Source organism: Drosophila obscura, unplaced genomic scaffold (genome assembly GCF_018151105.1).
Source record: "Drosophila obscura isolate BZ-5 IFL unplaced genomic scaffold, ASM1815110v1 contig_189, whole genome shotgun sequence".
NCBI classification, from domain to species: domain Eukaryota; kingdom Metazoa; phylum Arthropoda; class Insecta; order Diptera; family Drosophilidae; genus Drosophila; species Drosophila obscura.
Genome location: NW_024542777.1, coordinates 404,924 through 429,508, shown reverse-complemented (window position 1 = coordinate 429,508; position 24,585 = coordinate 404,924). Strand labels below are relative to the sequence as shown.

The 24,585-nt window shown below is 40.7% G+C and overlaps 7 protein-coding genes across 8 annotated transcripts; 4 read left to right on the top strand and 3 right to left on the bottom strand.

Annotated features, from left to right (window-relative positions):
- Positions 1-8,941: 8,941 nt before the first annotated feature.
- LOC111076588 (mpv17-like protein) lies at positions 8,942-10,424 on the bottom strand. Of its 2 annotated transcripts, none has more exons than XM_022370433.2 (4): positions 10,007-10,023; positions 9,738-9,841; positions 9,393-9,505; positions 8,942-9,328 (listed from the first exon to the last, which is right to left on the bottom strand). In XM_022370433.2, coding segments are annotated over exons 2-4 (360 nt in total). In that variant the 5' UTR covers positions 9,740-9,841; positions 10,007-10,023; the 3' UTR covers positions 8,942-9,083. The 2 variants fall into 2 exon arrangements, with proteins under 2 accessions (XP_022226125.2, XP_022226124.2); XM_022370432.2 differs by lacking the exon at positions 9,738-9,841 and adding an exon at positions 10,170-10,424 and having other exon boundaries at positions 8,946-9,328; positions 10,007-10,098.
- A 932-nt stretch (positions 10,425-11,356) lies between these two features.
- Positions 11,357-12,659, top strand: LOC111076589. Its single transcript, XM_022370434.2, has 2 exons — positions 11,357-11,980; positions 12,031-12,659. The coding sequence occupies exons 1-2, from the start codon at positions 11,460-11,462 to the stop codon at positions 12,470-12,472; spliced, it is 963 nt and encodes a 320-aa protein (XP_022226126.1). The 5' UTR covers positions 11,357-11,459; the 3' UTR covers positions 12,473-12,659.
- A 683-nt stretch (positions 12,660-13,342) lies between these two features.
- Positions 13,343-14,070, top strand: LOC111076590 (dynein light chain Tctex-type protein 2B). Its single transcript, XM_022370436.2, has one exon. The coding sequence runs from the start codon at positions 13,473-13,475 to the stop codon at positions 14,031-14,033; it is 561 nt and encodes a 186-aa protein (XP_022226128.2). The 5' UTR covers positions 13,343-13,472; the 3' UTR covers positions 14,034-14,070.
- Positions 14,071-15,254: 1,184 nt separating this feature from the next.
- LOC111076578 (DDB1- and CUL4-associated factor 13) lies at positions 15,255-16,949 on the top strand. The gene is made up of 3 exons (XM_022370414.2): positions 15,255-15,418; positions 15,476-16,190; positions 16,254-16,949. Exons 1-3 carry the CDS (start codon positions 15,349-15,351, stop codon positions 16,804-16,806), a joined length of 1,338 nt encoding a protein of 445 aa, XP_022226106.1. The 5' UTR covers positions 15,255-15,348; the 3' UTR covers positions 16,807-16,949.
- Positions 16,950-17,012: 63 nt separating this feature from the next.
- LOC111076580 (sugar transporter SWEET1) lies at positions 17,013-19,557 on the top strand. The gene is made up of 3 exons (XM_022370416.2): positions 17,013-17,325; positions 18,540-18,945; positions 19,010-19,557. The coding sequence occupies exons 1-3, from the start codon at positions 17,156-17,158 to the stop codon at positions 19,127-19,129; spliced, it is 696 nt and encodes a 231-aa protein (XP_022226108.1). The 5' UTR covers positions 17,013-17,155; the 3' UTR covers positions 19,130-19,557.
- On the bottom strand, positions 19,515-20,632 carry LOC111076579 (deubiquitinase OTUD6B). Its single transcript, XM_022370415.2, has one exon. It carries the CDS (start codon positions 20,542-20,544, stop codon positions 19,594-19,596), a length of 951 nt encoding a protein of 316 aa, XP_022226107.1. The 5' UTR covers positions 20,545-20,632; the 3' UTR covers positions 19,515-19,593.
- A 712-nt stretch (positions 20,633-21,344) lies between these two features.
- On the bottom strand, positions 21,345-24,025 carry LOC111076582 (MAPK regulated corepressor interacting protein 2). Its single transcript, XM_022370417.2, has 4 exons — positions 23,577-24,025; positions 23,287-23,380; positions 22,471-22,586; positions 21,345-22,384 (listed from the first exon to the last, which is right to left on the bottom strand). The coding sequence occupies exons 1-4, from the start codon at positions 23,626-23,628 to the stop codon at positions 22,125-22,127; spliced, it is 522 nt and encodes a 173-aa protein (XP_022226109.1). The 5' UTR covers positions 23,629-24,025; the 3' UTR covers positions 21,345-22,124.
- Between the last annotated feature and the right edge of the window lie 560 nt (positions 24,026-24,585).

The following is a 24,585-nucleotide window of genomic DNA, read 5'->3' as shown; positions in this document are numbered from 1 at the left end:
AGTTGGGAATTGGGTTTTTGCTACCTCCGCATCGCGAAGGTGATATCTGAATTTGGGTCGATGTTTCGAGGCCGAGTGGTTGCGAAATATCGCCAAGAAGTGGGTGACCGAGAATTTCGTGCTGTGGTTTTCGCTGATCGAGAGTTCTTAATTTTAGTAATTGCGTGCGTTGCTTAAGACTATTTTATTTTCCGGAGTGCTGACACACCGCTATTTGTGGAGAACCGTGGCTAGAGCCATTGCTCGTTAGCTCTGTGTATATCAGTTTGGTTATTGCCTCCCGCCAGCGTGGATACGCTGACCCTCCGCCGTTTGTGACGAGCCATGGCTAGAACCATGGTTCGTTACAATATGTATGTACTTTCCTTATAAATGAATACTAAAAATGTAATACATTTTCTACACCCAAACCCCTAGACTAAGCCTAAGACCTAAAATATCAACAGCCCAAAAAAGAAGGAACAACAAAAGCGAAACTCATTCAACCAGGCTTTCTTTATGCCTCATACGAAATAAAAAAAAGAAGTTGCCTCCAAAAAAAATATTGCACAATTTCCATAAATCGAGCGGTAGCTTTTCCCCGCTCCCACACATGGCTGGGCAAAGGCGGAAAATGCAGCAACAGAAGAGCAGAAAAGCAGAGAGGCAAAAGCCTCACCAATAACAAAAGGCAGGCAAACTGTTGTTAAACTGTTGTTTAAACGCATTGGCAGTAAGGAAAAATCAAGGGGTCGCGACGGGGTGCGTGGCTGCTCCATTGTGGCAGCCACAAGCTGAGCCACACACAGTATGTATGTACATATGTATATCTGTGAGCACATACGCAAACGGGCAGGGCGGCGATCTACTGCCGCATGCATGTATTGGTATTGGAAAACCCTTTGATTTTTTGCCGCACCGCTGCAAACAGCAATTTGGCAAATCCTTTCACAATCAAAATCAACCGCAGATGAAATTTTGCCGAAAGTTCCGCAGAAACGAGCTGGCTGCCTGTGCCAGTGGTACAAAAAAAACTTTTTTAACTTTTGCCAGAAATTTTGCCGAGTCTGCAAGTGTGTGCGAGGCTGTGTGTGTGAGTTGCGTGAGTACAAAAATCATTCGACGGTAAAACGCCAAATTAGCGTTAAGTGTGGTCCTTGTAGATTTTCCTTCTGCTAAAGTCCTTGTGCTGTCCCCATTCTGTTGCTGTTGGTGTTGCTGTAATTGTTGAGGTGGCTGTTTCTGTGCGCAGGTGCTTAAGCATTTTACGAGCAACTGTATTCAATTTGGCTGCCAGCCTCTGCACATTACGCATATACCGTCTCTTAAATGCGCTTAAAAGTCAGGCCAATACTCGCAGGTTGTTGCTGTTGTCTGCGTTGCCGGTAAATTGTAGTTGCTGCTGTCGCTGATGCTGTTTGTGTAATGAAAACTTTTACAACGCCATATGCAGGCTATTAAAAAACAGCTCGCATACACACGCATGCATACGAGCAGCAAACGAGCGAGCGCCTTGGAATATGCAATCAAGCTCATTTATACTCATTAAGCGCTTATATGCTTGGATGAGGGAGGGGCATGGGGTAGAGCGACTGAGAAAGAGTGAAAGCTGCTGCCATTGAGAGTTTAGGACTATAAGAGAGCTGGGATGTCAGAGCTGGGATGTCAGAGCTGTTTCAGTTAGGCCGAAGATTTTGTGCCGATTCCAGGAAAATAGAAAATGAATTTTACTTTTGGTTCTATGTATTTTCATTACTCATGCTCAAAATTTCGTAAAGAATACCGCACAAAAATCATCATTATTGCATTTAAAAGCTTAATATTTCAAAAACGGTAAGCTGAAATAAAAAAGTGTTTTAGTTTTATTTATAACTGCATTTCTTAGCTTTCAGAATGACAAAGTTCATTAAAACCAAATGTAAGATACTTAAGTTATGTAAAAAGAGCATGTTTAAAGCCCGAAATCTATCAAAAAATGTTGGTCTGGTTTGAAGCGGCGAAATCGTGTCGGGTAGTGTAATTAGCAGATAATTGTTAATAAATACACAAATAAAAAATAAAACGAGAAGGAACGTGTGAGTCGCTTCCCTGGACGCGACTCTACTTTTATACCCGTTATCAGTCAGTACATAAATATATGAGCTTATGACTGTTCGACTGTGTTATGACTCTAGCTTATACATCAGAATGTGAAATATTGATAGTGTGCGAGTACCACATGATTCAGTTAAGAGAGATGAGATCATTTGTTGTTTAGTGTGCACTCATGCAGGGCTCTAGTCTGGAAACAAAACTTTGGTTTCTCTAGCTCCTTTAGTCTCTAGGCGCTCATCAAGACGGTCAGTCGGACGAACAGCCAGATATGGCTATATCGACTCGGCTATTGATGCTGATCAAGAATATATTTACTTTATGGGGTCGGAAAAGTTTCCTTCTCTGCTTTACATACATCCACTTTTACCACAAATACAATATACATACCCTTTAACTCTGCGAGTACGGGTTTAAAAATACAAATTAAAAGTAATTAACAAATTAGCATATGTGTCTAGGAAAAAATGAATGGTAAACTGTGGAGCTATGGCCATGGAGGCATTGCAACTTGCAATATGCTGCAAGAATTGAAGGGCATACTGGAAAAAGGATCAGGTATGCTCCCTTTAAATGAGCAACATAAATAATTTTATTTTCATGACGTTTCTAATCCAACCGAAACCCCCCGCTCTACAAACAATTTTTGAACTGAAAACACACATTGGAAACATCCAACCCCACCGCGCTGCACCGCCCACTTCCTTTCCCTGTAATTTACGAGAAGCAACTGTTACATCCAATATACACGTACATATAAGTATGTATACATATGTTTATGGATGTGTAAATATATACAAAAGGAAATCGGACTGAACAATAATCAAAATTGCTGTAAGGCCCGAGAATGCCATAAATCATACGCCGGTTGTACCCGAAAGCATTTGATGGGGCGTTAATTGTATATAAATAACATATTAAAATTTCCAGTCAATAGGTTTAAGCTTTAATTAAAAGTAATAATCTAAAGGGTGAGTGTCCTTTTCCTTCTCCAGGCCATCGACTTCGCCTCCTGGTCCCCCGCGGCGGCCCCATTGCCAACGGCAGACGGTGCAAAACTTTTGGACGAAAGGTCAATTAAACTGCATTAAGTTTAATAACTTTCTGTGCCCAAAACAGTTACGACATGTCTGGCAGCAGTCAGACCAGAGCACCCGCAAGGATGTTCGATTCGAGGGATAGGGAAAGGAGGATTCCACAATCAGCCTCGACGAGGGGATACCCACACACACCAGATTGTGCGGCAGACCACATGCAGCGTCAACAACAAACAACACCTGTTTATGGTTTTTCGTTAGCAAAAATTTTACAACTGCCAAGACGAAGCATGTGATAGAGCACACCAACACAATCACGTACGAGAATGTACGTACATACAAGACAGGCCAAAAGTTTTCGTTGCCAACTAATTTTTCCTGTCAAATGCACAGACGACAACAAGGAACCCCACGCCCAAAATAAAAGAAACGTAAAAAAAGCTTCATGTTCCGACTTTGTGATACCCACTACTTACATTCTTTTTTGTGCACTTAGTGGAAAGTGTTCTACAGGCATACCGTGATAGCGGGTCTCTGTTTGACAAAACTTTCGGGACAAACATGACCTTCGCGATCTCCATTTAGGGTGTACAAAATCGATTCTGTTAGATATAGTTCAAAGTATACCCTTGAAGTCTACTCTGCAGCGTATAGGGGAGGGAAACCCCAAAGAAAGAGAACATTATGCTTCGGAAGAAGCGACGTCCTCGCGACTTGGCGTCTTGGGTGGCGGTGGTGTACGTTTCTGGCTCTTGCTGAAGGTGAAATTAAATGTAAGCAGTAGAAAGGATAAAGGTATATGCGTGCACGGACCGACATCTTCAGGCTACCTGTGTATGCGCTTCAGTTTCACGCTTGATTATGCGTTTGCATGCACATAAAGGCAAAAGTCAAACACGGGACAAGCCCCGACCCTTCCTGCCTCAGCCCAACATCCCCTCTGATAACCTTTTCAGTATTATTTTGTATGCACGCATATTTACATGATTCCTGTCTGACAGGAGGTGTCAGGGTGGCAGTGGAAGCATTTGATGGCATTTCCAGCTGCAGATCAGCGGCGAAAGCGTGAGCAGCGTGCATTCCATTAAAGCTATGAGGGCTGTCTGGGTGCTGATAGAGGGTGGTCCGGGTGTTCCCTCACAATATGTTTGTCATTTTTCAGCATTTATGCGATGCCGGTTTCCGTTTTAATTGTACAGTTGACCTAGTCTCTGCAGAGTGTTAATGTGTACGAATTTTGAAGTTTCGTGTATGATATCGCTTTCAATTAATCGAGCTACTAACTGATGTAGATAATGCGTAATTGCAAAATTGTATTTGCTTCTTTCATTTCACGCAAAGAACTAATATACATACATGTATATATATGTACAAATGAATGATATATTTATCCAAGCAGATAAAGTAAGTTTAAATTTTTAACTTTAAATATTTGATCGTAACTCACAAAGGTGTCATCCCCATTCCATTCCGGATCAGAATGACGATCCTATCCTATTAAACTTATCTCGTTGAAGCGTTGTGCATTTCTTGTTTTGTTGCACTAAGAAAATAAGTCGTGTCCGAAAGTATAGAATTACTACATAATAGTTTATCTGCCATAGGAACACGATTGAGGAAATGGAAATGGCTAGAACGTGAAGCGTCTCGGCTCAATATTTTAGAGGATTACGACAGTGGGGCTAAAATCATTTGACTGAATATGACTAAATAAAATGGATGGTTTTATTTGGAATAGAAGAAAATACAATATTTTTAGATCTGATAAAGTTTTAAACTGTAGTTTGGTAGCTTATCAAAGTAAATGAAGAGCTAAGAACTTAGGTTAAAAGCTATATGATAGTTATTTGAATCTTGTATTTACAGTCCATTAATGAAATGTTTTTAAATGAACAATGGGAATTTCTAAAGTCTATTTTTCATCGAGCTAATTCTCACTTTTCATTCGCGTACTTGACCCCCCGAGGCACTTTAATGAGAGCATACCAACTAGCCCTGAGTGGAATCTCATACCAACCGTTGTCAGGCTCTTATTTTTTTGTTATTCCTTTGTTTTCGCCTCGTCTTTCTTTAATTATAAAGCTACACGAACACTTTTCAAACACATACATATCTATAGATGTGAACGAGTATACAGAGGTTTTTAAAACACCACATCCAAAAAAAAAGCTGTATTGCGAAGAGGGAAGGCCGGAAAAAAAAACCATATTCCCATTGGCATCAAATTGTCTGCACGACAAGGTAACACAGTATTAAAAATTTCAGCACCAGCAGCAAAATGTTCTGACCAGTACTCGTCTGAGATACTCTACCTACCGTCCAGACTCTCTCTAGCCATCAACGACGACCATGGCAACCCAAGCCGCTTAACGCAGCCAACTGCCAAATGTAAATATACTCCAACCCCAGCTTGGCAGAAAACCGACAAAAAAATATAAAACTTTCTTAATAATACAACGAGCACAAAAAAGCCTCAGCACCAACAGCAGTAGGGGCAGCGAGCGAGAAGCAGCTCGGTCCAAGGCGACGCAGACCCGCGAGGAAAATGCGCATTGTTTTCAGCTTTTCAGCGCCCATCCAACAACCGAAAGCGGAAAAGGACCCTGGCTGGGGGGCCAACATTGGGAACTTCAAAACTTTGGCCATATCCCGCGGCTATGAACAACAGCAATCAATTTTCACATGCCGGCAAACAAATGTGCCGCACCGGGATGTCCCACAGCCCATCCTGAAGGCAGAGGGGTTTTGTTCAGACTGGCAGAGGTATCTGGGTAACAGGGTGCAAAAGACTATAGAGGAGGAAATAGATGAGATTTGCAATGCAGCATCGGCTGGGCAAACATCGGACATTCGAAAGCGGCGGTGAGTACGTTTCTTTGCACGACGAGAAGGGAGATCCCAGCTTGAGAATCCAAATTAAAGATCAGAAGATTTTTATATGCATACATATATGTATATGTAAAATTAACACATATTAATAATCGTTGAACATCAAACCATATTTAAACTAATTACAAATCTAATCCAATGCAGTAAAAAAAACACTGTTCACATAACATATACATAAATATAATGCGAGATTATTCCTAAACTTCTTCATAAACTAAATCTAATAAAAAAAAACATACCAGCTCAAACCCAATAATCGCCATCTATACCAATGGAAAAAAGGGTTCTGATGACGATTTTTCATTTCACAGTCAACGCTCAACATTTTGTCCTATTTCCTATATCATATGCTCCGACTACCATATTGGCCAAGCGCTTCACACCGAATCGAAATCGTGTCACTAGAGAGGAGTGGGGGGTCTCCTTACGTTGATTAATTTATCGTTTTTGCGCCATTTTCTATTTGTCTTGTGCGATAATTACGACAAGTCCATGTCGAAAATGGATATCCAGGCAGCCGCCGCCCAGCTTCCTGCAACGCACCCAAGATAAACACGAAAATTCCGGAAGAAAGAATCGCGGACAGTCCGGTGTCTTCTTCTTTACACTTTGGTGGACGGACTACATCCGGTAATTGAATCAAATGAAGCAGACTTAGTATTAGCTTCTTATGGTCGGTATCGCTCACGAGCTTCTTCCTCTGGCATAACTCTGTTTATTTTTGTAAATTAATTTTTAATTTAATGTACGTGTTGTGGGCGAGGAGACGCGCTAGTTTCACGCCACGATGCTCAGATCTGAAGCTGGAGCGACCGGAAGTTGGCTGGAGTAGACGGCTCCCACCCGGCAAGCCAAACAGTGCCGAAGGAAAAGCAAAATGGAACGAAACAAAACTGAAAAGCCAAACAGGGACGAGGATGATGATGACGATTGAATGCTCTACCAGCACATTTTTAACTCTAGTAGAGCTGAATTTAATCGACACAAGTCAGATCATTTAAATTAAACGATGAAATTCTGTTAAGAATATTAAAAAGAAGAGTACGAAAGCACTGAATTCCATCGAGCCAGAACCCGAATACTTTTGAAGTAAATAGACTTCTTCCCCACCATCTACCAATCTACCACCATCTTTCCCTCTCTCTGTCTACCTCATCACTCACCATCAAATAAAAAGTAAAAAAAACAGTTTTCCGCTGGTCAGCAGGCTAACGAAAAGTACAGATGAGTGGAACGGGAAGGTGGTCAACAGCATACTAGTAAAGCGAAAAGACGACGAAATACTTTTTCAAGATAAACGGAAACGAGCCAAGATGGAATTAATTTTCCGCTTTGAACAAACAAGCGGATGTAAATAAAAAAGTATATATATGTATATGTACTTGTACCAACACAAGAGGATAAAGAAAAAAGCAGTACCGGGAATCAGCAACAACCTAGAGAAACCAGCGAAGACATCGCAGCCAAAGTCAAAGTCAAGGGGAATGGGGTGTACAAGGGAGAATGTAGTAGCTAAAGAGAAGGCGTCGCCACAGCTGAGACTGTGCTCCTTGTTGTTTATCATTGGTCTGAAGGTGGTGGTGAAGTTGAAGGTGGTAGAAGGTCGACCAGAAGCTAGAATATCTGCCAAGTTTAGTCTGGACAAGGGGCTGGTCCTACGTTATGTGCTGTTAATTCCTGTACAAAAAGTTTAATTCTGTGGCTCTCTAGACAGGTTCCGGAGTCTGTGCAGAGCGGGGAGGAGCAAAATCCTGGGGAGAAGAATGGGCGTGGGCATGTGGTACTGCTACACACACGTATATTGACAAATTGCAATTTAAATAGACAGCAATAAGTTAAATACACACACACACGCACGCATTAGGAAAGGGAGGCGCATAAATTGGGGGGTCATATTAGGCTAGGGGCAGCCAAAAACACGCCATGGCTAATTAGTTTAGCACAGTGCTGGGTGAGCGTCTAAGGGAGGACAACAGAGGCCGGCGGCTCAGATGCTAGAGATGAGCAATCATTGGGAAAAAGATAATGTGTTAAGGGAATAAACAAATATGTAGAAAGGGATGGCAAGAACAGAAACATAATAAATGAGTGAATATGTGGATACAGAGGGGGCTGCATAGAGAACTAATGGCGGACGACTGTGACTAATTTACTTCTGGGACATTACCATACATGCTATAGATCCAAATGTATGAATGTGTTAAATGTCTCTTGTAAAATTAAAACTATTGACACTACATTTCCGTCAATCATACATACCTTATACTACAATCAAATAAACATAATTAAAATTTCATTAGGCCGTTTCTATTTGAAGGGAATTTTAAAGGATGTGTTTTTACTACTGAGATCAAAACATATGAGTAAATCATACCTGTTATGTGGTGACTCCTCAATAATATCAATTTAAGGAGTCTTTCGAAGATACCTTCCCCTCTTGTCTCATCATTAAAAACTGAAATGTATTATTTGTTTGATATATCAAAAACCAGCCAAAAACACAATTTTAACCTATGTGGATTATAATTTCCTACATATACATACATACATACATGTCTATGTGCCCTAACCCAATCAAATTTCAGTATCGTATCTCATACCATCTCTAGATTCCACTCCTACTCCTTGCGTTTGCATGATAATACAGCTCCTTCCTAAATACATCAAGGCATTTTACGGGCAACTCCACGCAACGCCATTTCCTTTCATATAAAACACAATAGTTGCTATTTACTCCACTAGTCTGAGGCGGTTTTTGTTCGTGCGTAGCAATTATTGATGGAAACATTTACGCACACAAGCATTTGAAATTAAGGATAGGGCAAGACAGATGCACAGATGTGTAGAGCATAAGTAGTAATTGATGGCTTTCCTTTATGGGAGCATCAATCATACGCCAATTGTTTGGCATATCGACCAAACAATTGGCATCCAGGTAAAACACATAACTCTATATAACTTTGCATAGAGCATGGCTGATATTGCAAGTAGTACCAGTTATGTCTTTATTTACTAACGCAGCCTCGCACTCTTTCATCAGTATATTTTGTATACAAATCTCACGTGTGGACCTGATTTGCGGTGTCTTCAGCTGGCTTTTGTTGTAGTTGTTTCTATTTTGGTCGACAAACTCTGTCGCTTAATCCAGCAGAGAATATTAACCCAAATCAAGCCGCAAACGCCCATATAGATGACGCGAAAGCGTGGCGCCACCAGGGAAAAATTCAGAACCTGAACAGGCAGCCAGAAAATACAGGAACGTACAAAAGTTGGCACAAACTTCTCTCGCAATTCCAGAAGAATATCCTCAGAGCCCTCCATGATGGACATGCCTGAAAGATAAAGTATTTAAAGTAAATAGCAAGTCTTTAGAAAAATATTGGAAAATAAGCTTACCCGCATAGAAAATGATCAATAGATAAGGCGTAAGTATGAATTGATCCAGTACCAATTTCCTAATAATTATGGTCTTAGTGGTACCAGGAAAGGTGCGATCTAACCATTTATACCTAAAAAGGGGTTAACAATTACCATTAAAATGGTTAAAATTTTAACTGATATTATAATATTTGCATAACAAACATTGCTAAATACGTTTGCGTGTGTGTGTATGTGCAGAGTGTTAGTAAGTGTCATTTTTATGAATGGTCTTGGTGTATACCAACACATACATGCAATCTATTGTGTTCTGTTTCAGTGTTTGCTGTGGATTCACCTAAATTTCCATCATTCTCCACTTACATTATATGTCGTGCAGGTGCTTGCCTTTGGTTGAAAGCTTTTTCATCTCTTTTTAAAACGGTGCTTTGGTGCGCTCATATGATGAAGAGACAGAACGAACGAAGCTTTCCAAAACAGTAAGCAAATTGATAAAGTCTCGAACAACAGCGATTTATGGCGGAATATGTAAAGAATGCACATGTAAATATGAGTCAATTGAATGATAATATGATATGGGGTCGTTATGTACACATGTATGTATTCTAATTCAGATGCTGTTGGACACAAACCAAGCATATAATGTTGGGGCATATACAGCGGTACCCATCACTGCGTATCTTCCTATCGTTGCATAATCGATATCCCCACGCTCTGCCTCAGGCTGCAAGACACATAAATCTCATTAGAAATCTCTCTCCGTTCCCCAATACCGCCCGCGCCCCAATTACTTACCGCCAGCCAACGTTTGGACAGAACCTGCTGCGAGTACTCGGCCCCCACATACAGGCTGCCGTAGATGGCACTGTTGGTCACAAATGGATAGCGACGGAAGATTCCACGAGCTCCAGCAACAAAGCGAGCCATCGTCACTCCCTGTTTTAATTTAAGTCTCTTTTATTTGTAACAATTGAGCTGTGGCTGTGTAAATTTCTGCGACCAGCCGCGAGCGCAGTTGAAGCTCAACTGTTACAAAATACAGCTGGCGAGCGAGAGAGCCGAATAGCGTGCTGGAGAGCGAATACATTTGAATGCAGGAAATGAAATAAAAAAGTTCTTTTAGGGTCAAAATATGTACGAGTTTATGGCGCTCGTTGATTTGGAAAAGCTTGGCAATGCAGTTAATTATATTATAGTACTGGGAGAGCGGCTTATCACCTAATAGAGATAAGATAAGATAATATATATATATATAGATACTAAATAGCAATAATAATAATAAATACAAATTAAATCTACTGTAAAAATATAGTAATATGCGAGTAACATGGAAGTAAAAAAAAACTCTCAAAAAGCTGAAATCTTTAGAAGCTATTGCTCAAAAAATTTCAAGTTAGCTCGTAGCTCATTTATTATATAAAAAAAAAAAAATTTTATGAATACTTATTGTATTCTTATGACGAAATGGGTATCTAGGGCATCAATCTCGGAAGATATTTTTCCATCTTAGCTTACTTTAAAGCATTAAACATCATTTTGATAATGATAACTAACAACAAAAATCCCGTATGATATCCACCTTTATTAAGGACATGCAACTTTAAGTCGCTCCCTCTTTCGCTCAGTTGAACAGAGAAGAAAAAGTAAGAAACAACAAAACTTTTTCGCATAAAAATGCAGTAAGTATATCAAGTCTTGGAAAACCCTTTTTGCCTAATGGCAATTTACGCACGACTAACAAACGCACTGCACAGTGGATATAGTGGAGAGAGGAGAGGGAAAGAGAGTAGGGACTCCCAAACATTTGCGAAACGTACAGGAAGGAGCCTCAGAAACGACAACTTTGATTGAGTGTCCGGGAAACTGGAGGCAGAGGTGTTAAAACTGAAACCAATTTAAAAGTTGTGCCGAACCATATGGCAAGTGAGCTGAAGGGGAAATAACTTCACTGTCTTTGTAGCTGTGTATGTTGACATAAGTAGGCACAGGCACAATCACATGCTGACAAACCAGATACAGTCAACACACACGCACCGACCTATACTAGAATCACCCAAAGTCAGGTGACAAAGCGGAGGACCCAGGATGAACCTGAGTGCCATAGTCAGGAGTCTGCGCAAAGGTTTGGGGCTGGGATCAAGTGCATCGAAGCAGCAGCCAGCAAATGATGAGCAGAGTCGAATCTCTGTTTCCACGTCCAGTTATATTTCCAGCTCAAATTTCTCCAGCGAGGACGAATACGAAAACACTTTAGGGAAAAATCGGTTGCCCATTTCAGTTTCCCAGCTCAATCAATGCCGTCATCCCTGCAAACAGATTATCGAGCAGATCCTCTATCAGGTCAGTGAGCTGGAGCACACGTTCTACGAGGATCAGCAGCAGGAGTTTAAGCTGCGCATGACCCTGGAACGACAATCAGACAGAATTCAGGAGCTTCACTTCTCCCTGGACACGGAGAAGCAGCGCAATAGCCGACTTGTGCAGCTGGTCCGTGGCATGGAAACCTCGGGCGAGAGTGAGCCGGAGGAGAGGATGCCAAATGGATCCCATGTGAAGTCTATTGGAGATCTTTACGAATCTATTAGTCCCCTGCTCATGCAACAACGGTATGTACAGCTTGAATAAATATAACACAAGTTATCAATGTCTCCCACAGCTATGATGAGCTTTCTGTTTCGCATCGCCAGAGTCGCCGACAGCTGGCCAGAAAGGAAAAGGCCCATAGACTCCTCAAGTGCGAGACGGAGCAACTTCAGGCCAAATACGACCATCTCTTCGATGAGTACCGTAACGAGCAGCGCCGCGTCGAGACGCTCTGTTCCAGGTTCCTTCAAATACACTCAATAAAAAAGAAGCAGATTCACAATCTGAAGCAAACTTTGGGCTATGCCAGTGACTGCATCTACCATGCCCAGGTGGTTATCGAGGATTGCTCCCAGCGGCGAGGTTCGAGTATTGCTTGTGAACCCTTTTATAACTTTCAAAAGACACTGGAGAGCTTTATGGATTCGTTGCGTAACTGTGACTGCTTGCACAAACTTAACGAGCTCCAAAAACAAGAAACAGATAGAGGAGAAGAGTTTACCTCCAGGACCTAAACTCTGGCATTGGCCGGTAATAAGAGAGAAACTTACTAACATTGAAATTGTTGTTAACCGTTATTAACTACTTGGTGTTAGATTAATATCCAGACAAAAAAAAAATGTTTGATTAGACTAATGAATAATATAAATGTACCAAAAATATGTTCACGTAAAAATAAAAGCCAATTTAAGGTAGACAATGTATTTCACATCACCTTTTCAATTCATAAATTTCAGTCACCTCAACGACTTTTTGGAAGTTAAAAAAATGTGGCAGAATCGAGAGTTGCTATCTTGGTAATAAGGTCAAGTTAATAAGTCCTAACACATAACGTTTGTCTCGGATAAAGTACATACATTAAGAAGCGTTTATCTTCTCGCACTGTCTCATTAGAAGAAGTTTCCAACCCCATAAATTATATAGTACATTATCATGTTTTACAATATACAAGTTGTTGTACTTTAGAAATGTCCGCATCGTATGCCGATAAGCTCAGATACTACGTAATATATGTACATATGTATGTGCAATATTAAACTGTGACCTCACACTAATTTTGTTTCAAGTAAAATCGTTATGCTTGTGTCATTCACAATTTGAAGGTACGAAAGACACAAAATAATGATTAATTTCATCTATGTACTCTACTCACTTCGGGTAGTTTTTAAAGCCAAATAATCATCATAAATACCCGAATTTTTTCGTCGAATTTGTAGTGTTCGACGAAAATGCGACTATGGCGAGCCATGTTTGTTGGATGTCCGAAACCAAGCAGATACAAAATGTATATTCCGACGAACGAATTTGCCTGCATAATCAACTAAGTAATATTCTCCATTTTCAAAGATTGTTACTAAAACCTTTTGAACATTTAAGGCCAGTACTCCTAGAAACACCTGTCAATTGCTAACGATCGAATGCTATCGTCGTAAAATAACCTTTGCTTGAAATTTACAACACCGATGTTATTCGAACCGAAATCATCAGAAAGGAAATTTTACAACAAAAACAAAAATGTCGCAGAGTAAGCCCAAAAGCGGCAGTATTGCGGAAAACAAGCGGGAGGAACAGACACAGGAGTCTCTGGGAAGTGGGGACGTTTTGGCCGAGGGCAAACCCGATGCGACCCCCAATACTTCCATTATAGTTGAACACGCTGATTCAGCTGGAGGAGGTGCAATACACGAAGAGATAAGACCAGCAAAGGACGTAACTATTTACAATGCCTACAATATGGGACCAGCTTTTGGCAACAAGTTCCCCTGTCCATACATACGCTACATACTGCAACGAGTGCTTACGGAGAGACTGACTAATAAAAGTTATGCTGCTTCAGATGCTGTGAAGTGGACCCGAGAAATAGCCGACGATATCAATATGAAGATGAAGGGACAGGGCCAGTACCCGCGATACAAGCACGTTGTCAACGTAATGCTCTATCAACAGAATGGTGGTGGCTGTTTCTATGGGGCTCGTGCTATATGGGATCTACTCTCAGACGATTATGTTAGCTATGTCTTCGACGGTGGTAGTTTTGTTTGTATTGCGAGCGTATTTGGTTGTTATACGTATTAATTTAGGCACAGAAGTATTAAACATTAAAGTTGTGACGTTATTTTTAGAATTTTTAAAATATTAGGTGGAGATGGCGTCTGTGACACGCAATGTTTGCACTGCTCAAAAAATCTGTTGAGTGCAGCGATGTATGAGAGCTCGGTATGTCGTAGTAAAGAATCCTTATTTTCCTCAAATCTCCAAAAACTTCCTCTCCAAAAATGTTTACGTACCAGCAGAATGGATCTTCCCAGTCTCCCGATCGTCAAATTATGATGATGTATTCCACAAGAAAAACTTGTTTTTGACGGCCAAATGTTAAATGTATCCTGGTACCTTTAATATCCAATGCTGACCTAAGCATTCTGGGCATAAAAAAAAGTTGGAAAATCATGACGGAGAAATTGTCATCGATAAACCATAAAAAAACCCAACTATCAGAGAAAATTGTCATTGTCATTGCATGCTAATCGATCTGCTGATAGTTTTACAGCCCCATTTTTCAGGTTGCCTCATCCGTTTTATCGCTGTTCGGCTCGACTATCAAGAGCTGCGAAAAATACCATATATATCTAGTTTATTTGAATTAAAGCCAGTGGCGTACCTTAATTTATCTGGGCAGAGCTGATTTGGTTTAAGTCAGGACAAATACGTAATCGTCATCAGCTCCACTAACTGATTGTTATTAACACACCACATTCTCCCGCATTTTCTGAGATTGCCTTTCGCTTAGACCATCTTGTGTGTTCCTGCTAGAACCATATTCGGCGCCCAGTTACCCATTACCCTTCGACCCTCAAAAATATACCGTAATATACCAAAAAATTTATTGAATATTCTGTATACCGATATACCATAAATCATCAGTGCGTAAACGAACTTAACCCACTAAACCTCCCTCTATTTAATTACCAAGTTTTACGTCGACAATAGGATTAAGTTAGTTTTTATTGATTGGAAATTTTAATTTGAAAATCATATACCCTGACTTGGATATTCGCCTTAACATTACTTGCTTGCTAGGCGCTTCAGCACTGAAATTAGAATTTAATCTGTAGGTGAATCAATTTTTTAACAATCTAGTTTTTCTAAGGACTGCCCTTTGTATTTTATTGTTAATAAAATAAGGTTTGAACAAAAAAGGTCAAAGCATAAAACGTTTACGTTTACGTGTGCTCGGAATGTGACGTGACTGTTTTGGTATATTTCAATTCAAATTTTATCGGTAAGTCCGCGGTCCGTCCGGTCACACTGTTCACTTGCGCACATGTTTAATGTTTGTTTTCTTTTGCATTTGTTTCCATTTACGCCGCAATTAACGTAAATAAATGCTAACATGAAGGTCAAAATGATAAGTCGCAACCCGGACAACTATGTCCGGGAAACAAAGCTGCAGCAACACAAACGTGAGTCCACAAATAGTAGCCAGCCAGATCCTTAATAAGTTTATCTGGAAATTTAAGTGCCCCGCAACTATGATCCATCACTGCATCCACTGGAGGGTCCCAGGGAATATGTGCGTGCACTGAATGCCACCAAACTGGATCGCGTCTTTGCCAAACCTTTTGTATGCAATTTGAGTGGACACCGCGACGGAGTTTCATGCTTTGGCAAACATCCCAAGCTGCTGTCCGCGCTAGCTACTGGAGCCTACGACGGCGAGGTGCGTATCTGGGACTTGGCGAATCGCGTGAGTGCCCGAAATTTCGTGGCGCACAATGGATTTGTGAGGGGAATCGCGTATGCGAAGAATGGAGAACGTATCTTCACCGTCGGCGATGATAAAACCATTAAGGTTTGGAACTCACAGGCACCGGAGGTGGGCGAGGAAGAAGAGCCGGTCAACACAATACTGAGTCGATATGGTCTGCATGGCATTTCGCACAACCGCAAGGATAACAGCTTTGCCACGTGTGGCGAGGTGTGCGCCATTTGGGATGAGCAGCACAATGATCCACTGAAGACGCTTAAATGGGGAGTGGACACCCTGCACACGATTTCGTACAATCCTGTTGAGACCAATGTGCTGGCCTGCTGTGCGAGCGATCGTAGTATCATCCTGTACGATCAACGTGAGGCTCAACCGTTGCGCAAGGTGGTATTAACTATGAAGAGCAACAAGCTGGCATGGAATCCCATGGAGGCGTTCAACTTTACAGTGGCGAATGAGGACTGCAAGTAAGTGGTGGGAGGGTCAATTGGGGAAGTCGTATAGACCTTAATTAATAACTTTCATTGCAGTCTCTATACCTTTGACACACGTAAACTTCAAACTCCTCTAAAGGTGCACTTCGATCACGTTTCCGCCGTAACCGATGTGGATTATGCACCCACGGGGAAAGAGTTTGTCTCGGCCAGCTATGACAAGACAATACGCATCTATCATGCCCATCAGAGTCATTCTCGTGACATCTACCACACCAAGCGCATGCAGCATGTGGTCTGTGTTGCCTGGTCTTTGGATAATAGATATATTTTCTCTGGCTCCGACGAAATGAACGTGCGCATGTGGAAATCTAACGCATCGGAGAAGTTAGGAATCATTCGCCCAAGGGAACGTTCCAATTTCAACTATCAGGAGGCCCTCAAGGAGAAGTACGCTGCACATCCGCAAATCAAACGCATCGCACGTCATCGTCAAGTACCGCGCCATGTTATCAATGCCCAGAGAAAGATGCGTGCGATCAAAGAGAAGGACCAAGTGAAGGAGGCCAATGTGCGAAAGCACTCCAAACCCGGCAAAGTACCCTACGTCAGCGAGAAGAAGAAGCATGTACTGAAGGAGGAAGTCTAAATACGTTTACAAACCATTTAGTTAAATAAGTAAAACAGTAATACGCGAAGGACCATACCATGCCATTGATAATGAAAAGAATGTAACGAATAACAAAATATATTTGGAAACGATAAGCCCAAGCGGGCGATAACGATAACAGCTGGGGGAAACGTGGCCAAATGTGGAACATTTTTGTTTATAAAAGGGTGACAGCCCTGCCAGTGGGAGCTCATTGTTACGGTGCGGTGCGGTGCCAGTCGGTCGTTAAGTTTTTGTTTGATTTGTTTATACTCGCGAAGACTCGCTTCGCCTCTTTCGGCTCGTACGCAAAACTCGTTTACGTTTGACACATAAAACCCCATTAAACATGGAAGCACTAGGCGATCTTTTGGCACCCCACAGTGAGCTCATTGCGAAGGTAGCCGGCACAATTACTACCATGCAATTTCTATCCGGTGTCGTTCTCATCAACGACATCCGTAAGAAAGGCAGCAGTGATGTTTATCCAGTCGGACCGTTTCTAGGCGGCGTGGTACTGTAAGTACTTGCCCATGCACAGCACACACTGCCATTGAGGAGTGCATCTGTGTGGGCATTGATTAAATTTTTGAATTGTCGCCATGACACCGCAGAATCGGTTCGCTCAAGGACGCAACTAAAATCGCTTTACGTTCTATTAAATAATACAAAAATTGGCGATTACATCACATGCAAATGAAAGCGGAACACTGCTCCGATTATCTCAGTCAGTCAACCATTACAATTTCAAATAATTTCTTTTGACCTTGTCATACAAGAATCTGGCGTTGCTTATCGATGGCAAGCCCCAGCCAACACGTAGCGCTTATCTAAGCGTAGTTATAATTGTAAAGTTCTGACTTATTATGCCGATCTGTCAGTCTGCTCAATGGGGGATAGTCGGACGTCGCTAATCGCTTATGAGACAAGCCCCGATAAGCGACTCTCCCACCCCACGTGCTCGGAATGAGAAATCAGAGTGGGTCTCTCTGTATGCTCGGTGGTATTGGTAGGTAACCATGTACTGTGTCAAGGGCAAGGACGCACAGACATGCAACAGTTGGGTAAATATAGCTGCAATACTGCAAGGTGTAGCTAGGTCAATGTTACCTTGTGGACCTGTGTCGTTTAATTTCACCCTACTCGAAAATATTTCACCACCGTGGAGGCGTTTGTGATAAAATATTGCTGATTATTTTTGTAGCCGACTTTTAATGTTATCAGTAGAGCCTGATAAATAACCATGATTGTAATAAAACAAAATTCCTCACCTGGTTTACCACAAAACCCGTTAGACCAGAATTTGTATTCAGTATAATGCATCCTAAGAGATGGAAATCTCCAACTAGTTGTATACGGACCAAAATCGCATAATTTAGTAACACACAAAACTGGTTTTTGTTTTTGTTGTATGCCAATGTCTAGGAAAATCTTCAGCGGAGGACTAAAGCTAGTTATAATTCTTCTTAGTTGCACTCATACTATTAATTAATTTAACTTTCTGAATGAATTGAGTGAAGCTTTTTCCGACTATAAACTGAACAACTATAAGCAGTAAAGTTACAAAATCTTTTTGTATTCCTTTCCCTTTTCTATCGTATGCAACTATGCTAAAAGAGCTCATAGGTTAGATTTTGTTAATTTATTGAGTACACAGTTTTAATTTGATTCATAGAAAGAACGAAACAAAAATCTACACTTCCATTTATCCAAAAACATTTTTCCTATTACAGAACGGTTCTCAGTTTAAAGCTGGCCACTATCATGAATGATGCTGCCATGATAAACACTAATTTAATTGGATTGGTTATTAACTTTTTGTTTCTTGGCGGATTCTACTACTATGCCTCCATTAAGAGAAAGGGGAACATCTGGAAGCAGATTGGATACGCTTCCCTATTCCTGTTGGTCTGCACTGCATATGCAAACTTTGAGGATCCAAAGAAGATTGAGTTCCGTTTAGGAATGCTAATCACGGGAATCCTTGTGTGGCTGGTGGGCTCACCACTGCTACACCTTCCTAAAATCATTGAAAAGAAGAGCACAGAGGGCATGCCTTTTCCAATTATATTGTCTGGTAACCTTGTCGCCACCTCTTGGATGCTGTACGCGATTTCCATAAAGAATACTGTGATGGTGGTAAGTTGAGAGCGGAGCGGCTTTTATAAGATGAATTATCTATTTGATGTACGATACATTTTAGCTGCAAAATTTGTTACTTCTGGTCTTGGGTGGAATTCAGCTGTCTATGTTTGCCATTTACCCAAATAAACCAACTGCCAAGAAGACGGCGGCCAAGAACGACAGTAAGAAGGATAAATAATTGTTTGAGCGGACTAAAAATGGATTACCACATCACCAATTAATATGTAGCTAGGATCGAGAAATATTCGTATTGCATATTGCCTGAATTTACACTAAACCGCCAAAACATAATCAAAAAACTTATTGAAATTCTTCCTATACAAAATATTTTTCTACATATATGACCGGCCGGCTTTAGGGCAGGTGGAGCGGGGCGGGCGCCAAAGTACCCACGAGGATTATTTTTTTAAAAGTCTTCCTGCATCATTGGCTGAAAAAAAACATAGTAGAACTGGAAGAAAAATAACAGTAAGGGGCGCCTCGCCTATATAACGCCCGGCCGTCATTAGACCTAAAGTAGGCCTTGTACATAGCTACTAAGTACTTGCAATTTTTGACAATAATTCAAATCTTCCAATGCATATTTATAAATAAAAATAGTTAAACTGTTACAAATTCAATAATTTCCTGCCTCTTCTATGTCTAGATTTCTACTGGCACTGTGGAGTTATAGTGGGCACCCAACTGGTAGATATGACGATGATAGCATAGTACCAGGGGTGCACCGCCAAATTCCTCCTGCCCTAGCAGTGTAGGAGCTCCCTCGGCTTGGATGACTTCAATGGGAACCTTCAGCAGTGAGGAGATTGCCTTTAGTTCGATGTGACCACCCCATGCATGGTTCTCGTCTATGTCTTTGCAGTATTGCTTGAACTGCTCGTCATTTAACAGCTCTCCAGTCTCCGGATGGGTCATAAAAGAAAGAAAGAGGTCCTTTTGGGCACGCACATAATTGGCCGTCTCTTTCCGCAGCTCTTGTACACTGTGGCCCGGTAGAGCATTGACAATTAACTGATGGCGCACAGCATGATACAAGCAGTCGCCATCGGAGGCTATGGAATGCAGGGCCAGCTGTCGACTGGCTAATTTTGCTGTGATCTGTTGAACCTCGATCCATTTGAGCGATGGGCCTGCATCAGCTGCATTCTGGAGTTCCACGCGGATTTCCTCCTCGCGTTCGCGGGCCTCCCGTGCCTTCTTTTCGCGCCGCTTTTGGGCTTTAGAGACACGCTGCTGCGTGCCAGGTTCCTGTGAGTGTTTTTCTTCGTCGTCCTCGCTTTTGGCTGGTGGTGGCTTTTCAATGGGCGGCGCCTCTGCAAAGGGTTGATTCTTGGGCAGCTCTGACACGTCTTTGCTGTCGTCTGTCTGTAGTTCGTTCTTTTGACGCTGCTCTAGCTCATTCTCGAGACGTGACATTTCCTCTAGGAACTCCTTTCGCTTGGTTTTGTTGTTCTTGGGCGCATTCTTCTTCATGGCCTGCAACTTGGCCTGAAGTTCTTTACGCTCGCGGCGATGGCGAGAGGCAACATCCTCCAGATTGACGTCATTCAACTTTGATTCCAGCTCTAATATTTCCCCGCCGTCCTTTGCCATTTTCACAGCCTTTTTTTAATTTTAATGAAAGAAACTATGTTTTGGGTAAATTTTCGGCAGTGTTAGTGTTGGCAAATGCGCAAATGGTAATAGTCAGAGTTGCCATGACAGACTAGTTAAAGCTATATCTAGTATTTTTTTAATTTGAAAAAAATAAATAAATAAAATTAATGATAAATAAGCTTACATAAAATGTGCTGAGATACAAGATATGGTTTGTGCAAGAACGGCAAATGTTGCCACAACTTTAAACGACTTTCCCTCGTTATATTAACGTTTAGTTTCAATTTATAGTTAAAGCCCATTACCCAGATCAGTTACATTTTTTCCTACAAAAAGTGTTGTATTTTTCATAACAGATAATAAACTGGGCGCATCATTGGATTTTTCAGTGAAATGGAACATGCGACAATGATGCCCACTAGAGCCCTGTGGATAGAAGAAGACAATAATGCGGCGCATCATTGGCAAGTGCTGCCGTATTCTGTCTAGTATTTTTATAAAATACTGCAATTATTCGGGGTATGGGTATCGATAGCAAACAGCTCTTTTTGTCGCATCAAACAATAGCAACAAAGCTGAAAAATAATGCTGTGTAAACGGCTCGCATAATTTTTCCACACCTTCGACTTGATGCGGCAGTGTAAGAATTTTATGAAAACATATTGATTACATTTCTGATCCGCAGGATTGGATTTATCTAAAATTGCAATGTGCATTGTCGAACTCCAGCTCCACAGCTCCCACAAATAAGACATTTCTACTTGATTTAATACAACATTTGAAGTTTTAACAGATTTCTGTTTGTAATAGCTGTTCTGCAAAACAGATATGCAATCTACATGGTTTTCATCTCCTTTTAAATGATTAATATGAGTATATACCGAGTATTAAATTAATAAATAATAATATCCATTCGACTGCCTTAATTAAAATAAATTGTCTTCATTATTGCACTTTTGTAGCTGGCTTTCACTAGTTTCCTTCCATTTTTAAGGTAAGTGTGTATGTACATATGTGCCTTTTTGACGACGAAAGATAGAATATTTATATGTTCCGCTCGAAATGGGAATATAACATCGTTTGCTTTTTTAGTATGTATCAAATGGCCTTTTTTTTGGAACTCAATACAGGTCTGCGAAACGCCTAAACAAACACAAAAGAGTGTAACCGTAGAGCATACACTTTGCCCACTTTAATCACACTGGTCACCGACAACAAATGTAGCTCATCTATCTGATGAATATAAGTTGAAATAATTTTCATAAATTATGCTTGAAACTGCCAAGCGTTTGCTACATATTTTACAAAACCTATTGCACAAAAATATGTACATTCATTGGCCAACAGTGGCAACGACTTATTAACTTCCTTAACATGTTAATAAAAGAGAAAACTAAACCTTAGACGAAATATTACCTAATCGTTATCAAACAAAATTATATTTATTATCGACTAAACGCACAACACGCTCTCTTATATCTAATGTGATTTTCCTATCAGAAAGTATAAAAGGAAGCACTGGCTAACTATGAATTAGTATCTCAGAAAGCCCTACATAACCCGCTCACCGCTACTAATTAGAGGCTCTTGGTAATGTTTTGGAACAAGCGACGACCCCACCAGGATTCCAGATCGAAGGGCTTAAAGTCTTGCAGCGCTGGGCTAGGTGGTTCTACCCAAACAGCCGCCGATGCGGAGGTGGTAAATGGTTTATTGGCGATGATAAATTCCACAGGATTAGTGGCATTGTTATTGTTAGCATCAGCCACTGGTTTCTCGGAGGGCTTGCCCGCTGTACTCGAATCATAGGGATTTGGTGCAACTAACATGTTCCATGCTATAATGAAACAAATTTCATTAAAATAAATAGTTTTTTCTTGATGCACATACATATGTACATAGTATATAATTTTTTCGACTTACAGTCATTTATATAGCGTATGATTTCTTCATGCTGCGGGGTTATCACCTCATCCTCGATCAGCTTTGTGGGTGTTATCCGTTTTGAGGCACTCTGTTGAAAGAACGGACGCGGGATACTATTTTCCAAAAGAAATCAAATTTTAATAACAATTCCATTAAATTTTCAATATTTACGACGCTGCACTCATGTAAATCGTACTATGCTCAGTGAAGAACATGTGGACTATAAAAACAAATCGCTCGAGGAAAGTGGGGGGAAAAAGACAGCGTGGGTACTCTGCTCTGGGAACCTTGACGTACGAATATTGCTTAAAATTTAAAAATTGAGATTTTAACTCAGGCAGATATAACCACATGAAACTGACACGTAGTGCTGATAACGAATCTGAATATGCATGCATACATTCATATGTACATATTTAATCATAAGTGCACATATGGGAGAAATCTTAAACGATTTTCGATTAGCATGGATGCATACTGTACTATACGAAGTAATGATACCCTCACCGGTATCACCGTCTTGCACCCTACAAATATCTGTTGCTGTGGCTCCCAATTATCTCGCTTAGAAGCGTGTGACGTAACGGGCGGAAAAGTCATTGCCTTTGGGCCAGCCGATAACCGATGCTTGACCCACGTGTTGCCTCTTACTGGGAGCTCCGCTGCTCAATTAGCATAGAAGTGCTAGCTAGGTCGGTCTCTTGTCTCTTGCGATAAAATGTCAAGATAAGACGAGGGTCCCTCGCTCCCTTTCCGACACATTTCCAACATGTGCAGGCATACGCATTGTTTGCATAAGCGATGTTCACTTACTTGTGCTCCTCGGAGGGACTGTTCAGATCGAAGCTGCCGTTCTTCTTGCTGCTCTCCTTGATGCTTTCGAATTTTTCAAAGTTTTGGGACAGACCTAAACGATAGCGAGGAGAATGATGCAGTTGAAAATGCCGGCAAACAATTTTCAAGAGAGAGAGAGTGAGAGTGCGCGCTCCCGCTCAACGCATTGTTGTGACATAACAGTTCGGCAACAATTCCGTGCCCGGTCTTTGGGTTTATTGTACTTTTTCATGAATGTGGAAAAGTACATTTAAATGCACTGTACTTACCGCGTCGCGTTTTAGCAACAATTTTGCTGGGTCCCTTGTTGATGGTGTACATGGTTTGGTTTGGTATTTAAATGTTTAATTTAACCCTCTCTCTATCGCTAGATGTTTTTCTGGCAACAAACTCTCCTTTGCTATTTTCGTTACTGCTGTCTTTTCTCTGTTCCGTTTTGTGCCTTTTGACGTATGTAGATTAGTTTTTAAGAAATTATATGATCAGAATTTCCCCGCAGTCTGTTGGTTGCCTCATCTTTTAAGCAGTTACACAATACACATTTGACTTCAAGGCACTTTTTTCGGTTCTCGCGACGTCAGACAAATCAATTGCTTTCTGTATTGGCTATGGGCTATTGGCTATTGGCTATTATTGTTCTGGAAGGTATTTAAAAGTATCATTCGCGATTAATTGAAACAAGAATTTGTAACGCCTAACATATGCCGTAACAGCGAGAAACATATGGTTGTTAACATCGACAGATTCTGTTAAATATGTATCGATATTTATTTGTTGCGATAATATTATGGATACTTTCACTTTGGCGCGCAGCTCTATCACTAACCATACAGTATATGTATGTATGTAACCATACAGTATATGTATGTATGTATACTGTATGGTTAGTGCTCAAACAAAATGTTTTGCAAATCGTATGGGTATTTTAGGTATTTTAGTATTTTTCTGTTTAAATTGCGTACAATTTGTTGGAAAATCTGGTATTTTTGGCTTAGCGGTATTTGCTTGGTATATTGCAGACGGAGAGCGGGAAAACTTAAGAAAATATATATAAATAATTTATTAATTTATTGTTTGGATGATTATTTAATATATTCAATATAGTAAGGAATAATAAGGTTCAAAATTATCTCAATTAATGAAAAATAAAATGAACCTTGTACATAAGATACAAAAACTATACAAGTTCTGAGATAATACTTTAATAAAATACATGCAAGTACCAGATAAATCTGCAATCGAATTTAGCTGGGACTCGACATATATGTAGATATGTAT